Source organism: Salmo salar, chromosome ssa01 (genome assembly GCF_905237065.1).
Source record: "Salmo salar chromosome ssa01, Ssal_v3.1, whole genome shotgun sequence".
In the NCBI taxonomy this organism is placed as follows: Eukaryota; Metazoa; Chordata; class Actinopteri; order Salmoniformes; family Salmonidae; genus Salmo; species Salmo salar.
Window position 1 is genome coordinate 75777682 of NC_059442.1, and position 16456 is coordinate 75794137.

At 41.5% G+C, this 16456-nt stretch overlaps 1 protein-coding gene across 1 annotated transcript in view; it reads left to right on the forward strand.

The window, feature by feature from the left end:
• The first annotated feature begins 15094 nt into the window (after nucleotides 1-15094).
• The window catches only part of stox1 (storkhead box 1), a 43443-nt gene continuing 42081 nt past the window's right edge, over nucleotides 15095-16456 (forward strand). The window contains exon 1 of the mRNA XM_014215040.2: nucleotides 15095-15623. Coding sequence (XP_014070515.1) covers nucleotides 15248-15623 — 376 coding nt within the window. The 5' untranslated portion in view covers nucleotides 15095-15247. The remainder of the gene's footprint in view (nucleotides 15624-16456) is intronic.

Consider the following 16456-nt stretch of genomic DNA (forward strand, 5'->3'; position numbering starts at 1 on the left):
TTTTGTGAAACAAGCAAGAAATAAGAGAAAAAACTGAAAACTTGAGCATGCATAACTATTAACCCCCCCCCCTCCCAAAGTCAGTACTTTGTAGAGCCACCTTTTGCAGCAATTACAGCTGCAAGTCTCTTGGGGTATGTCTCTATAAGCTTGGAACCTCTAGCCACAGGGATTTTTGCCCATTCAAGGCAAAACTGCTCTAGCTCCTTCAAGTTGGATGGGTTCCGCTGGTGTACAGCAATCTTTAAGTCATACCACAGATTCTCAATTGGATTGAGGTCTGAGCTTTGACTAGGCCATTCCAAGACATTTAAATGTTTCCCCTTAAACCACTCAAGTGTTGCTTTAGCAGTTTGCTTAGGGTCATTGTCCTGCTTGAAGATGAACCTCCGTCCCAGTCTCAAATCTCTGGAAGACTAAAACAGGTTTCCCTCAAGGATTTCCTCGTATTTAACACCATCCATAATTTCTTCAATTCTGACCAGTTTCCCAGTCCCTGCCGATGAAAAACATTCCCACAGCATGATGCTGCCACCACCATGCTTCACTGTGGGGATAGGGTTCCCGGGGTGATGAGAGGTGTTGGGTTTGCGCCAGACATAGCGTTTTCGTTGATGGCCAAAAATCTCAATTTTAGTCTCATCTGACCAGAATATCCTCTTCCATATGTTTGGGGGGGTCTCCCACATCCCACACGTGTTTGCTTATTTTTTTTCTTAAAGCAATGGCTTTTTCCTGGCCACTCTTCTGTAAAGCCCAGCTCTGTGGAGTGTACGGCTTAAAGTGGTGCTATGGACAGTGAGGTGAAGACTTTTGGAGGATGGCCTGGTGTCAAGAAGGACAACAAAGAAGCCACTTCTCTCCAGGAAAAACATCAGAGACAGACTGGTATTCTGCAAAAGGTACAGGGATTGGACTGCTGAGGACTGGGGTGAAGTCATTTTCTCTGATGAATCCCCTTTCTGATTGTTTGGGGCATCCAGAAAAAAGCTTGTTCGGAGAAGACAAGGTGAGCGCTACCATCAGTCCTGTGTCATGCCAACAGTAAAGCATCCTGAGACCATTCATGTGTGGGGTTGCTTCTCAGCCAAGGGAGTGGGCTCACTCACAATTTTGCCTAAGAACACAGCCATGAATAAAGAATGGTACCAACACATCCTCCGAGAGCAACTTCTCCCAACCATCCAGGAACAGTTTGGTGACGAACAATGCCTTTTCCAGCATGATGGAGCACCTTGCCATAAGGCAAAAGTGATAACTAAGTGGCTCAGGGAACAAAACATCGATATTTTGGGTCCATCGCCAAGAAACTCCCCAGACCTTAATCCCATTGAGAACGTGTGGTCAATCCTCAAGAGGCAGGTGGACAAACAAAAACCCAAGCATTGATTATGCAACAATGGGCTGTCATCAATAAGGATGTGGCCCAGAAGTTAATTGACAGCATGCCAGGGCGGATTGCAGAGATCTTGAAAAAGAAGGGTCAACACTGCAAATATTGACTCTTTGCATCAACTTCATGTAATTGTCAATAAAAGCCTTTGACACTTATGAAATGCTTGTACTTAAGTATTCCATAGTAACATCTGACAAAAATATCTAAAGACACTGAAGCAGCAAACTTTGTGGAAATTAATATTTGTGTCATTCTCAAAAATCTTGGCCACGACTGTATATCCACAGTAAAACTAGTCCTATATCGACATAACCTGAAAGACCGCTCAGAAAGGAAGAAAGAAGCCACTGCTCCAAAACCGCCATTAAAAAAAGCCAGACTATGGTTTGCAAATGCACATGGGGACAAAGATCGTACTTTTTGGAGAAATGTCCTCTGGTCTGATGAAACAAAAATAATACTGTTTGGCCATAATGACCATCGTTATGTTTGGAGGGAAAAGGGGGACGCTCGTAAGCCAAAGAACACCAACCCAACCGTGAAGCACGGGGGTGGCAGCATCATGTTGTGTGGGTGCTTTGCTGCAGGAGGGACTGGTGCACTTCACAAAATAGATGGCATCATGAGGAGGAAAATTATGTGGATATATTGAAGCAACATCTCAAGACATCAGTCAGGAAGTTAAAGCTTGGTCACAAATGGATCTTCCAAATGGACAATGACCCCAAGCATACATCCAAAGTTGTGGCAAAATAGCTTAAGGACAACAAAGTCAAGGTATTGGAGTGGCCATCACAAAGCCCCGACCTCAATCCTATAGAAAATTTGTGGGCAGAACTGAAAAATCGTGTGCGAGCAAGGAGGCCTACAAAAATGACTCAGTTACACCAGCTCTGTCAGGAGGAATGTGCCAAAATTCACCCAACTTATTGTGGGAAGATTGTGGAAGGCTACCCAAAATGTTTGACCCAAGTTAAACAATTTAAAGGCAATGCTACCAAATACTAATTGAGTCTATGTAAACTTCTGACCCACTGGGAATGTGATGAAAGAAATAAAAGCTGAATAAATCACTCAACTATTATTCTGACATTTCACATTTTTAAAATGAAGTGGTGATCCTAACTGACCCAAGACAGGGACATTTTACTAGGATTAAATGTCAGGAATTGTGAAAAACTGAGTTTAAATGTATTTGGCTATGGTGTATTTAAACTTCCGACTTCAACTGTATATACTGAGATCATGTGAGCCTTAAATAAAGTCCACCTGTGTGCAATCTAACAAATTATGTGACTTCTGAAGGTAATTGGTTGCACCAGATCTTATTTAGGGGCTTCATGGCAAAGGGGGTGAATACATAAGCAAGCACCACTTTCCAATTTTTTTTTTTTGAAATCTTTTTATTTCACTTCACCAATTTGGACTATTGTGTGTATGTCTATTGTATGAAATCCAAATAAAAATCTATTTAAATTACAGGTTGTAATGCAACAAAATAGGAAAAACACCAAGGGGGATGAGTACTTTTGCAAGGCACTGTACCTAACTAACAAACTGTATATACAGGAGTGGCTTTATTTTGTGTGTGCGTCCATCTACTTAACCCATTGCTATAAAACATTGTAATTTACAATATAATTGACTAAAGTAAAACTGTAAAGTTATTGACCCTTTCCAAAACATAATAAATATAGGCAGTCAGGTAGCAACATCTCTCATCCACAAGTCTCTGCATGTTATAATCTCCTTGCAAAAAAATTGAAAGGATGTTCAAAAAGTCAAACTCCACACACTAATATCACATTTAATAGCATGTTTCAGATTTCACAGACAATATGCACATAAATCTTAGCCTTCATCTGCACTTGGCGTTTACAAATGGGTTAAAAGCCAATTTTAGCTTAATTGCACTCCAGTAAGCTGCCCTGAAGGAAAGCGTGTCACTCAATAGGATAATCATATACAGTTGGAGCCAGCGGCTACCGGTACCAGCCTGCAATTTGAAAAAACAAACATCTCCATTGTGAAATTACATAGTTGGCTTTGTCGTGGTGGTGCATGCAAACAGGGGTCAACACATCCAGCAAGCAACATTATGAGAACAAAAGCAGAAAAATACACAGCCCTTCAAATTTCCGTTCGTACCAGTTGTTACAATGAGTCATTCACAAATGAACCCCCGTGCCCCCCGTCCAGGAAGTCACAGTGAGGTATTTCCTGCATGCTTCAAGTCACCTTGGTGCAGGGGTCACTAGGAACAGTGGGAGGGTTCTCTTCTTTGCCTTTGTGTGTGCATGCATGTGTCCGGATGTGTGTGTATTTGTCCCCTAATGAACCGCATATGTGGTGGATGTTTGATGTTGCTCCGCCACAGCAGTTTTCAGGCTTTGGTTGTTCAGTTCAAAGCTCTGGCCATTTAGACCTGGGCTGTAATGTAGTTAAGCTTCTGCATTAGGCTCTATGTTAACTTGGTGACAGGTGATGGAGAACAGATCTACACAGGGCTGAATCACAACTCATGTTTGTGTAGTTAGCCAATCACTCCAATGTCTTCATGTTTCAGTCATACTGAGAAGGATGGGAGGGATGTATATTTGTAAAACATTTCCTATAAGTATACATTGGCAGAAGAACCACATGTGAATGTTACCATATGCACTGTGATTCCACATCTTGCATGCCTGGTTATGCTTTATGTCACTAATTCAAATCAGTGTATCATTCAAACCCTCTCGACTAGAGTGTAGCACAAGTACACAGAATTCCAGAAGGCCACGTGATAACAATGGATGTTGTGAAATCACGTTTTATTGTCTACACCACCTGGATCAATGCACTTGTAGTGTGAGCTCCACATTGGTGGTTTCTGTCTGCGTTGGATGGTTTCAGTGCACAGTGGTGTCGATGGCGACGAGAGAAAGGAAGCCCACCCATCTCACACAGGTTCGAAGTGCAGCTGTGAACAACTCCCATAAGACTGTGAGCTGTGTGCGTTGGAGTCGGAAGGTGCTATGGTCCTTCTTTGTGTGAATGACTGAGCAGATTGCCAGTTGTCAACTCAACAGTTCTCTGAGAGAATGCCTGGCTACTGCTTCCTGCTCAGTATGGACCTTCCTGAACGTTCCTTTCCCACGTACAGTACCAGTCAAAAGTTTGGACACACATACTCTCAAGGGTTTTTCTTAATTTTTTACTATTTTCTACATTGTAGAATAATAGTGAAGAGAACAAAACTATGAAATAACACATACGGAATCATGTAGTAACCAAAAAAGGTGTTAAACAAACCAAAATATATTTTATATTTGAGATTCTTCAAAGTAGCCACCATTTGCCTTGATCACAGCTTTGCACACTCATGGAATTCTCTCAACCAGCTTCATGAGGTAGTCATGAAAAGAATAAAAAGAAAGAAAAACCCTGGAATGTGTAGGTGTGTCCAAACTTTTGACTGGTACTGTATGCACATACACACGCACAGCACACACACATCCCTCAACACACATCATGGATCTATGAAAATAAAAATGCACGACTTCTTATTGAGTTTAGGCTGATTTTTCAGTGAGATTGATTTGCTCAATGGGCCATATATCCCCATGTATTTTCTTTGATGTGTAAAAACCACCCTGGAAAATCTAAAAGCAGGGAGCACTTTCACATAATGCTCTGAGAGTTAAGTGCTGTTTTGGAAACCTTCTCCTCCCATCCACAAGTTATTAAAACAAGACGACCCAATTTAGGATCTGACTTCAGCAATCAAGTTATACGACCGAGCCGGCTCTCAGTACCTTAGTCGGTGGCTGTCTGCACCCTGTATGTGTGTGTGCGCGTGTGTGTGTGTGTGCCTGCATGCATGTTGATTTATCCACTAAAGCACCCGGGCATTCGCTTGTTTCTGTCTTATAAACATCAATACACACTATTAGGCTTGAACAGGAACCAGGTCCAGGCTGCTTTGATGTTAACAGCAGAGGGAGTGGGCTGGGGGAGTAGCCTGTCATAATAAAATAGGAATTAGAGAGTGCCTGAGTTGGCAACTTGGCATTGGGAGACATATCATCTCTCCTCCTAGGCTGATACATCATACAAAAACCGAAATACTATGAAATATGGAAAACAATATTCTAATTGAAGAATCCTGGTGAAAATATGAAGCCTTACTGAAACAACCTTGGTATGAAGTGAACGTGAAATACTTTTCTATACTATTTGAGGGGCAATTCAACGTATAAATGTACAGTTGAAGTCGAAAGTTTACATACACTTAGATTGGAGTCATTAAAACTTGTTTTTCAACCACTCCACAAATTTCTTGTTAACAAACTATAGTTTTGGCAAGTCGGTTAGGACATCTACTTTGTACATGACCCAAGTAATTTTTCCAACAGTTGTTTACAGACTGATTATTTCACTTATAATTCACTATATCACAATTCCAGTGGGTCAGGAGTTTACATACACCAGGTTGACTGTGCCTTTAAACAGCTTGGAAAATTCCAGAAAATGTGGTCATGGCTTTAGAAGCTTCTGATAGGTTAATTGACATCATTTGAGTCAATTGGAGGTATACCTGTGGATGTATTTCAAGGCCTACCTTCAAACTCAGTGCCTCTTTGCTTGACATCATGGGAAAATCAAAAGAAATCAGCCAAGACCTCAGAAAAAAAAGTCTGGTTCATCCTTGGGAGCAATTACCAAACGCCTGAAGGTACCACGTTCATCTGTACAAACAATAGTACGCATGTATAAACACCATGGGACTACGCAGCCGTCATACCACTCAGGAAGGAGACGCGTTCTGTCTCCTAGAGATTAACGTACTTCGGTGCGAAAAGTGCAAAATCAATCCCAAAACAACAGCAAAGGACCGTGTGAAGATGCTGGAGGAAACAGGTACAAAATGATCTACAGTTGTGGACAAAAGATTTGAGAATGACACAAATATTAATTTTCACAAAGTCTGCTGCCTCAGTTTGTATGATGCAATTTGCATATACTCCAGAATGTTTTGAAGAGTGATCAGATGAATTCTAATTAATTGCAAAGTCCCTCTTTGCCAAGAAAATTAACTGAATCCCCCAAAAACATTTCCACTGCATTTCAGCCCTGCCACAAAAGGACCAGCTGACATCATGTCAGTGATTCTCTCGTTAACACAGGTGTGAGTGTTGATGAGGACAAGGCTGGAGATCACTCTGTCATGCTGATTGAGTTCGAATAACAGACTGGAAGCTTCAAAAGGAGGGTGGTGCTTGGAATCATTGTTCTTCCTCTGTCAACCATGGTTAACAGGAAGGAAACACGTGCCGTCATCATTGCTTTGCACAAAAAGGGCTTCACAGGCAAGGATATTGCTGCCAGTAAGATTGCACCTAAATCAACCATTTATCGGATCATCAAGAACTTCAAGGAGAGCGGTTCAATTGTTGTGAAGAAGGCTTCAAGGCGCCCAAGAAAGTCCAGCAAGCGCCAGGACTGTCTCCTAAAGTTGATTCAGCTGCGGGATCGGGGCACCACCAGTACAGAGCATGCTCAGGAATGGCAGCAGGCAGGTGTGAGTGCATCTGCACGCACAGTGAGGTGAAGACTTTTGGAGGATGGCCTGGTGTCAAGAAGGACAACAAAGAAGCCACTTCTCTCCAGGAAAAACATCAGGGACAGACTGATATTCTGCAAAAGGTACAGGAAAAAGCTTGTTCGGAGAAGACAAGGTGAGTACTAGCATCAGTCCTGTGTCATGCCAACAGTAAAGCATCCTGAGACCATTCATGTGTGGGGTTGCTTCTCAGCCAAGGGAGTGGGCTCACTCACAATTTTGCCTAAGAACATAGCCATGAATAAAGAATGGTACCAACACATCCTCCGAGAGCAACTTCTCCCAACCATCCAGGAACAGTTTGGTGACGAACAATGCCTTTTCCAGCATGATGGAGCACCTTGCCATAAGGCAAAAGTGATAACTAAGTGGCTCAGGGAACAAAACATCGATATTTTGGGTCCATGGCAACAATGGGCTGCCATCAATCAGGATGTGGCCCAGAAGTTAATTGACAGCGTGTCAGGGCGGATTGCAGAGATCTTGAAAAAGAAGGGTCAACACTGCAAATATTGACTCTTTGCATCAACTTCCTGTAATTGTCAATAAAAGCCTTTGACACTTATGAAATGCTTGTACTTAAGTATTCCATAGTAACATCTGACAAAAATATCTAAAGACACTGAAGCAGCAAACTTTGTGGAAATTAATATTTGTGTCATTCTCAACATTTTTGGCCACGACTGTATATCCACAGTAAAACTAGTCCTATATCGACATAACCTGAAAGACCGCTCAGAAAGGAAGAAGCCACTGCTCCAAAACAGCCATTTAAAAAAGCCAGACTATGGTTTGCAACTGCACATGGGGACAAAGATTGTACTTTTTGGAGAAATGTCCTCTGGTCTGATGAAACAAAAATAATACTGTTTGGCCATAATGACCATCGTTATGTTTGGAGGGAAAAGGGGGACGCTCGTAAGCCAAAGAACACCATCCCAACCGTGAAGCACGGGGGTGGCAGCATCATGTTGTGTGGGTGCTTTGCTGCAGGAGGGACTGGTGCACTTCACAAAATAGATGGCATCATGAGGAGGAAAATTATGTGGATATATTGAAGCAACATCTCAAGACATCAGTCAGGAAGTTAAAGCTTGGTCGCAAATGGATCTTCCAAATGGACAATGACCCCAAGCATACATCCAAAGTTGTGGCAAAATAGCTTAAGGACAACAAAGTCAAGGTATTGGAGTGGCCATCACAAAGCCCCGACCACAATCCTATAGAAAATTTGTGGGCAGAACTGAAAAAGCGTGTGCGAGCAAGGAGGCCTACAAAAATGACTCAGTTACACCAGCTCTGTCAGGAGGAATGGGCCAAAATTCACCCAACTTATTGTGGGAAGCTTGAGGAAGGCTACCCGAAATGTTTGACCCAAGTTAAACAATTTAAAGGCAATGCTACCAAATACTAATTGAGTGTATGTAAACTTCTGAACCACTGGGAATGCGATGAAAGAAATAAAAAGCTGAAATAAATCACTCTACTATTATTCTGACATTTCACATTCTTAAAATAAAGTGGTGATCCTAACTGACCTAAGACAGAGAATGTTTACTAGGATTAAATGTCAGGAATTGTGAAAAACTGAGTTTAAATGTCTTTGGCTAAGGTGTATGTAAACTTCCGACTTCAACTATACATATTAATCCATTCAATCATGTTTGATTTCTACCCTACATGATGTATGTAGTGACGTTCTTTCTTACATTAATAAACTGTCATCATTGTTGATCCCCCACCAGCCTCCCAGTATTGCTTCCACGCTGTAAAGACAATGAATTACAGGTAATTTTATCCACAGGCAGTCAGTCTCCACATGTACACTAACGTTCAAAAGTTTGGGGTCACTTAGAAATGTCCTTGTTTTTGAAAGAAAAGCACGTTTTTTGTCCATTAAAATAACATCAAATTGATCAGAAATACAGTGTAAACATTGTTAATGTTGTAAATAACTATTGTACCTGGAAACGGCAGTCTTTTATGGAATATCTATATAGGCGTACAAAGGCCCATTTTCAGCAACCATCGTGTTCCAATGGCATGTTATGTTGGCTAATCCAAGTTTATCATTTTAAAAGGGTAATTGATCATTAGAAAACCCTTTTGCAATTATGTTAGCACAGCTGAAAACTGTTGTACTGATTAAAGAAGCAATAAAACTGGCCTTTTTTAGACTAGTTGAATATCTGGAGCATCAGCATTTGTGGGTTTGATTACAGGCTCAAAATGGCCAGAAACAAAGAACTTTCTTCTGAAACTCATCAGTCTATTCTTGTTCTGAGAAATGAAGGCAATTCCATGCGAGAAATTGCCAAGAAACTGAAGATCTCGTACAACGCTGTGTACTACTCCCTTTAAAGAACAGTGCAAACTGGCTCTAACCAGAACAAAAAGAGGAGTGGGAGACCTCGGTGCACAACTGAGCAAGAGGACAAGTATATTAGAGTGTCTAGTTTGAGAAACAAACATCAACAGTGAAGAGGCGACTCTGGGATACTGGCCTTCTAGGCAGAGTTGCAAAGAAAAAGCCAATAAAAAGATTAAGATGGGCAAAAGAACACAGACACTTGATAGAGGAACTCTGCCTAGAAGGCCATCATCCCGGAGTCGTCTCTTCACTGTTGATGTTGAGACTGGTGTTTTGCGGGTACTATTTAATGAAGCTGCCAGTTGAGGACTTGTGAGGCGTCTGTGTCAACCAGTTTGCATAACCAAAGACTTTCTCCTCAAAATGTCAGAAACCGTCTCAGGGACGCTCATCTGCGTGCTCGTCGTCCTCACCATCTGACTGCTGTTCGACGTTTATAACCGACTTCAGTGGGCAAATGCTCACCTTCGATGGCCACTGGCACTGGAGAAGCGGGCCCTTCACGGATGAATCCCGGTTTCAACTGTATCGGTCATGTGGCAAGTGGTTAAGTGATGTCAAAGTTGTGACCAGAGTGCAACATGGTGGCAGTGGGGTTATGGTATGGGCAGTCATAAGCTATGGATAGCGAACACAATTGTATTTTATTACTTTGAATGCACAGCGATACCGTGACGAGATCCTGAGGATCATTGTCATGCCATGTTTCAGCATGATAATGCACGGCCGCATGTCGCAAGGATCTGTACACAATTACTGGAAGCTGAAAATGTCTCAGTTCATCCTTGGCCTGCACCCTCCCCCAGACATGTCACCCATTGAGCATGTGTGGGATGCTCTGGATCGACGTGTATGACAGCGTGTTCCAGTTCCTGCCAATATCCAGAAACTACGCACAGCCATTGAAGGGGAGTGGGACAACATTCCACAGGCCACAATCAACAGCCTGAACCAAACTATGTGAAGGATATGTGTCGCGCTGCATGAGGCAAATGGTGGTCACACCCGATACTGACTGGTTTTCAGACCCACTTTTTTTTTTTTAAGGTATCTGTATCTGCATATCTGTATTCCCAGTCATGTGAAATTCATTAGGCCTTAATCTATAGATTGATTTAAATTGACTGATTTCCTTATTTGAATTGCAACTCAGGAAAATCTTTGAAATTGTTGCATGTTGCAGGTTTTTTTCTTCGTCAGTGTACATAGATGTATTAAAGACATTAGGAATCTCTGTTCTGACTGGTTAGGAATGGAAAGACAGAGTATAGGGCCAGGAGTCTTTCCTGATCATGGGAGCTGACCAGGAAAAACTCAAGCCCCTCAGACAGACATATCCAGATATCTATCGTGGTCTTTGACAGCAGTATTGGCAGGCAGGAGAATGAATTGCTCACACCAGACATTCTAATGATCACCCTGACCTCATTTGGCCTGACCCTTTCTCTTCTATGGCTGATTCCAACTCCAAGACTCCGATTCTGACAGCTCCCTTCCATCCAGGTCACTGCCCCTGACAAGGGCTGGGTCACTATGGTAACAGATCCTGATTCCTGAGACAACCCAAACAGCTTGGAGAGATTTGGAATAAAGAATTCCAATCAACAATAGGCTAACAGTAGACTCCCTATTTCCGATGTAGTGCACTACTTTACTCTGGACTAAAGTAGTGCAGTAGGCTCTGGCCAAAATGAATGCACTGGGTACCATTTTTGCTTGGCTCGCACTTAAGTGTCTCAGTATGGCTATGGTTTTGTGGGAGGGTGTTCCATATGTGTTGAGTCCTACAGTGGTTTTAGAATGAATCATGCTATTCTAGGCCAGGGAGGAATAGGGGATTCGGGAAAGTATTTCTGGGGTTTAGTACGAATCTGTCCCAAAGCCAGAGCTGTTGTAGTAGTAACCGATGTATTGGCATGCAGGGGGAAATTCAGTCGTCTTGTTTAAACATTCACTTCATTGACATATCTGATTGGAAACATACAGTATAATACAATCAGGGATATCTGACATACACAAACCTAGAGAGACATCTGATACTGCCTCAGGTGTAATTGTTTCAAAGCTACACGTGTGCACGCACGTACGCGTGCGCACACACACACACACACAAACGCGCATGCAGACAAAATGAAATCATGGGAGAGGAGTGCAGAATTTCATATAATTATAGTAACTTGCTGAAGTATGCGTTGTGGTAATCAGTTCCACCAGTAGACTAAACATCTAGGGGCAAAGGCCCCTCACATTCTAAATACTAGTCTGGAGTGGCTCCCAACTACCATTGTTACCTTCCCACGAAGTTACCCACAGTCTGCCAACTACAGTGCCTTCAGAAAGTATTCACACCCCTTGACTTTTTCCACATGTTGTTGTTACAGCCTGAATTAAAAATTTATTAAATTGAGATTGTGTCACTGGCCAACAAACAATACCCCATAATGTCAAAGTTTAATTATGTTTTTGAAATGTTTCCAAAGCTGAAATGTCTTGAGTCAATAAGTATTAAACCCCTTTGTTATGGCAAGCCTAAATAAGTTCAGGAGTAAAAATGTGCTTAACAAGTGTCATAATAAGTTGTGTGGACTCACTGTGCAATAATAGTGTTTAACATGACTACCTCATCTCTGTACCCCACACATACAGATAATTGTAAGGTCCCCCAGTCGAGCAGTGAAGTGAATTTCAAACAGATTCAACCACAAAGACCAGGGAGGTTTTCCAATGCCTCGTAAAAAAGGGCATTCTGTTTGCAATAAGGCACTAAAGTAAAACTGCAAAAAATGTGGCAAAGAAATTAACTTTATGTTTATGTCTTTATGTTTAGGGAAAATCCAACAACAAGTCGCTGAGAACCACTCTTTATATTTTCAAGCATATTTTATTTTATGATAAAAATAAACGGAATAGAGCTAAGCACAGGCAAAATCTTAGAGGAAAACCTGGTTGTCTGCTTTCCAACAGACACTGGGAGACAAATACACATTTCAGCAGGACAATAACCTAAAACACAAAGCCAAATATACACGGAGTTGCTTACTAAAATGACATTGAATGTTCCTGAGTGGCCTAGTTACAGTTTAGACTTAAATCCGCTTGAAGAACTATGGCTAGACTTGAAAATGGCTGTCTAGCTATGATCAACAACCAACTTGACAGAGCTTGAAGAATTTAATTTTAAAAAGAATATGCAAATATTGTACCATCCAGGTGTGCAAAGCTCTTAGAGACTTACCCAGAAAGACTCACAGCTGTAATCACTGCCAAAGGTTGTTCTAACATGTATTGACTCAGGGGTGTGAATGCTGTAAATTAGATATTTCTGTATTTCATTAAAAAAAAAATTGTGAACATTCCTAAAAACATATTTTCACTTTGTCATCAGATGGGTGAGGTATTTTTTTTAAATCCATTTTGAATTCAGGCTGTAACACAACAAACATGTGGAATAAGTCATGGGGTATGAATACTTTCTAGAGGCACTGTGTCTTCATCAGGGAATTCAACAACAATATGATTTTTCTATGCTTGACAAGAATTGTCCTTCAGGGACAATAAAGATCGATCCACTTTATTTGGATAGTCCATCTGTAGATGCTCATACTATCAACAAACTATCTGTTGATAAGCAACTGCAAGGTTACTACAAGCTTCACCCCAATGAGCAGCATGCGTGCAATTGGGTGGTGGAGTGGGATTAGTGGACACCTTTTTGGAACAGGATACCATTGCTGGTCCCACTCACAAGAGGGCGACAGCAACTTTTTGTTGCCTTTTCATTTTGTGAACACAAGGAAGAGTCTCCTTCCCTTGCTCGTAGGAGATAGCCATGAGCCTTGATACCTTGCTTTAGCCTGGCTAAAAACATAGCAAGCTAGCTGACCTTTTTAGCTTCCAACATGTCCATTTGAAATCATCAGATTTATTATAAAAAAATATGCCCTGGCAAATATTTGTATACTTGCTGGTGTAACTTAAAACATTATCCCAGTTTGATATGCTGTTTGTGTATTCATTCCCAAATCAGCTAAAAAATAGAATGTCATCATGTTTTGGTTATGGAGAAAAAAAACACATGTCTAGCTAGTTGGCAGGTTCTACCATTTCACAATAGCCTGGAATCACTAGGTATTACTTGTAAACAAAATATGTTTGGGTGGATTCTTGTTGTTTGGTTTACTGTTTGAACAGTCGCTGAGATTATATTTAGTTATTAATGCAAAATACGCTACTTTGATGAATAGCCTATATAGCGTAGATCAGATCAAGGAACCAAGCGACCACACTGCCCCCCCAAGGCTGCGGAAGGAATGATATGGAGTGTCTATATTTTCAGGTAGTAAAGAAGTTGTCGAATGCCGGATACTAGGTGAACAACAGACAGTAAAATAAAGCTTTAGCAAAAGTAGGCATTTGTTTTCTGGTATAGGCCACCACAAAATATATCTCTGCCAACCCCATATGCCTTTGCCTTGTAACTGCACTCCTCTCCCCTCCCCTCACATCCCCTTCCTCCTCCGCGGGTAAAACACAGCACATAATTCATCATGTGTAGCTTGGGTGATGTATCCTTTTCATGTACGGAGGAAACGCAATATCCTGTTCCAGCACTGAGCTTAATACCACAGCGAGTCAGGGTGGCCCCTTTACTTCTACAGGGCTCTGAGTGCCCCTGAAACTATAGACAGACCTTAGGGGCTCTCTAAGACTGATATAATATCTGTCTATCTGTGGCTCTGACTGGGCCTGCTTAAAGCTGGAGAAAAAGCCTGGCCTAATGGGGGTGTCTGTAGTAAAAGCATTTGGGAGGGAATGGTTCTCATTGTAGCTACAGTATCTATATAGGGCAGTGGTTGCCAAACTTTTTAGAGCCACTGAGTGAGTTTTTCTTGTAACCTGTGGCATTGCATGTACGTTCCATGTAGCAATACTAAAGAACTATGGCACCATTTTGCAAAAATGTTCTTATCGGAATCAAATGATTTGTCTGTTGGAAGCAAGTAACCCCGAGCAGCACAGTCTAGTGAGTTTTTCCTTATGTAAAGGACCTAGCCCTCAACAAAAGTTGCTTTCAAGCCTGGCTCTGAGCTATCCCATGGTCTTTCTGATGTAGCAACCATTTATAAGAAAAACCTTGAACAGGAACCAAGTGTTTTACAAGGAAGCATTGGAGCTGGTCTGATGCCAACACTTACCCTGAGCTACTGATGTATTCTGAACAAACAAGATCTGTGTTGTGTGTTCTGTGAGTAAGGGCATTTGTACATATCTTTTCTTGCATAAAGTCTTGCGTTCATGATATTATTATGGAGCCTACACAATTAAATGACTAAGAACTGTTGAATATTATTGACTTCAGAAAAGCCCCTTGGTAGGCCCAATTTCAATGTCATCCAGAATATAATTTTAATACCAGCCCTTATTAGACATTAATGTGCTATTATGTAACATGTGTTAAATAATTACATTGTAAGAGGTGTATTATAGGCAACATGGTAAGTGTATTTGGGTTTAGAGTGCTCTCTTGTATAAGGACAGCCTTAGCCTACATAATATGCGCATTATTATTATGCCAATGCGTAAAAGCCATAGACCGTATATAGGTAAAAGTCGAGATTCGCACCTGTCTGTCAAGTTCCAGTTGAATTGCATTTCAATAGCTAACCCGAGACTACTTTTATTGGCCCTGTCACAACTAGCTGATCCCTCCGCCTCCTCTGCCAGATTCACCACTGGTTACCTTGGAAGCAGGAGAAACTACCACAGTCTGCGCTCCGCTCAGATCACTTGGCACTGTCGGAATGTTTTACAAATTCTAGCGTTCCAAGGATATTTTGGGTGGGAAATACGTGCTTCGTTGTGTGATGATGTCTGTAGCATGATATTTCTCCTAGAATCGAGTGAATCGGCGATAACAAAAATGTCACAACAACAGCGGGTCGTCCAACTGTCGACCGCCTCGCTCGCGCTGGTCTTCTGCAAGGAAGAGGAGAGCTCGAGAATCACCGGTGGAGGGAAATACAACGGGAACAGTGCGAGTGGTCAGGAGATTTTTACGGATTTCAAAGCGCAAAATCTGCGCAGTTTTTGGAACAAAAGACTTGTGAAAGCGGTAGCTGAAGTTTACTTCCACGGATGGATGGAGAATTTGGTCCTGTTCGTCCATGGGAATGCCAACAACCTAGAGGTGTTGAGGGAAGCTTGGATGCGCAGAGCGCTGAGGTCACCCAAAGGGTTTGTCATCAAAGCAGTGGGTATGTGCCGGAATTATTATTCTACCATTACTATTTATACTTTGTTTAATTATTTTTACATTACATATGAGAACATGTTGCCTGTGCAACAAAATATATATGAATGGCCATTGCCATCATGGCGCACAATAAATTATTTTCTTCCATAAGAAAATGATCTAACCCCATTGATAAGTATTGACTTGAGTCCCCACTCTCCAGAATTTATATAGGGACTCTTTGGGAAATACTTTGTTTACACAGCACTTAGCCTCGAGAGAGAAAATGTGTTGGATATAGGCTAATGAAAATAAAAGCCTGAGAAACTGTCAATGGGCGAGTGATCAACAGGCGGCATTCTGCCTTCTCCCTACATTTTTCAGCGATTAGTTTCTCCCACGACTGGCTCAGGTGAACTCCAATCCCGAAGCTGTTTTTTAATGTTTCGAAACGTCAATAATCATCGCTTGCGATACGGCTTTCGAAGCATACAGTATGTGGCACTTTCATCAACGAGAAAAAATCCTTAAAATAAATAAAAAAAATCTTATTTACAATGATGGCCTACCAAAAGGCAAAAAGCCTCCTGCGGAGACGGGGCTGGGATTAAAAATACAAATAATAAAATTAAAATATAGGACAACACACGTCACGACAATAGAGACACCACAATACTACATAAAGAGAGACCTAAGACAACAACATAGCATGGCAGAAAGACATAACACAGCATGGTAGCAGCACAACATGGTACAAACATTATTGGGCACAAACAACAGCACAAAGGGCAAGAAGGTAGAGACAACAATACATCACACAAAATACACTTACTGTAGCAGTTTTGCACAGTTCCA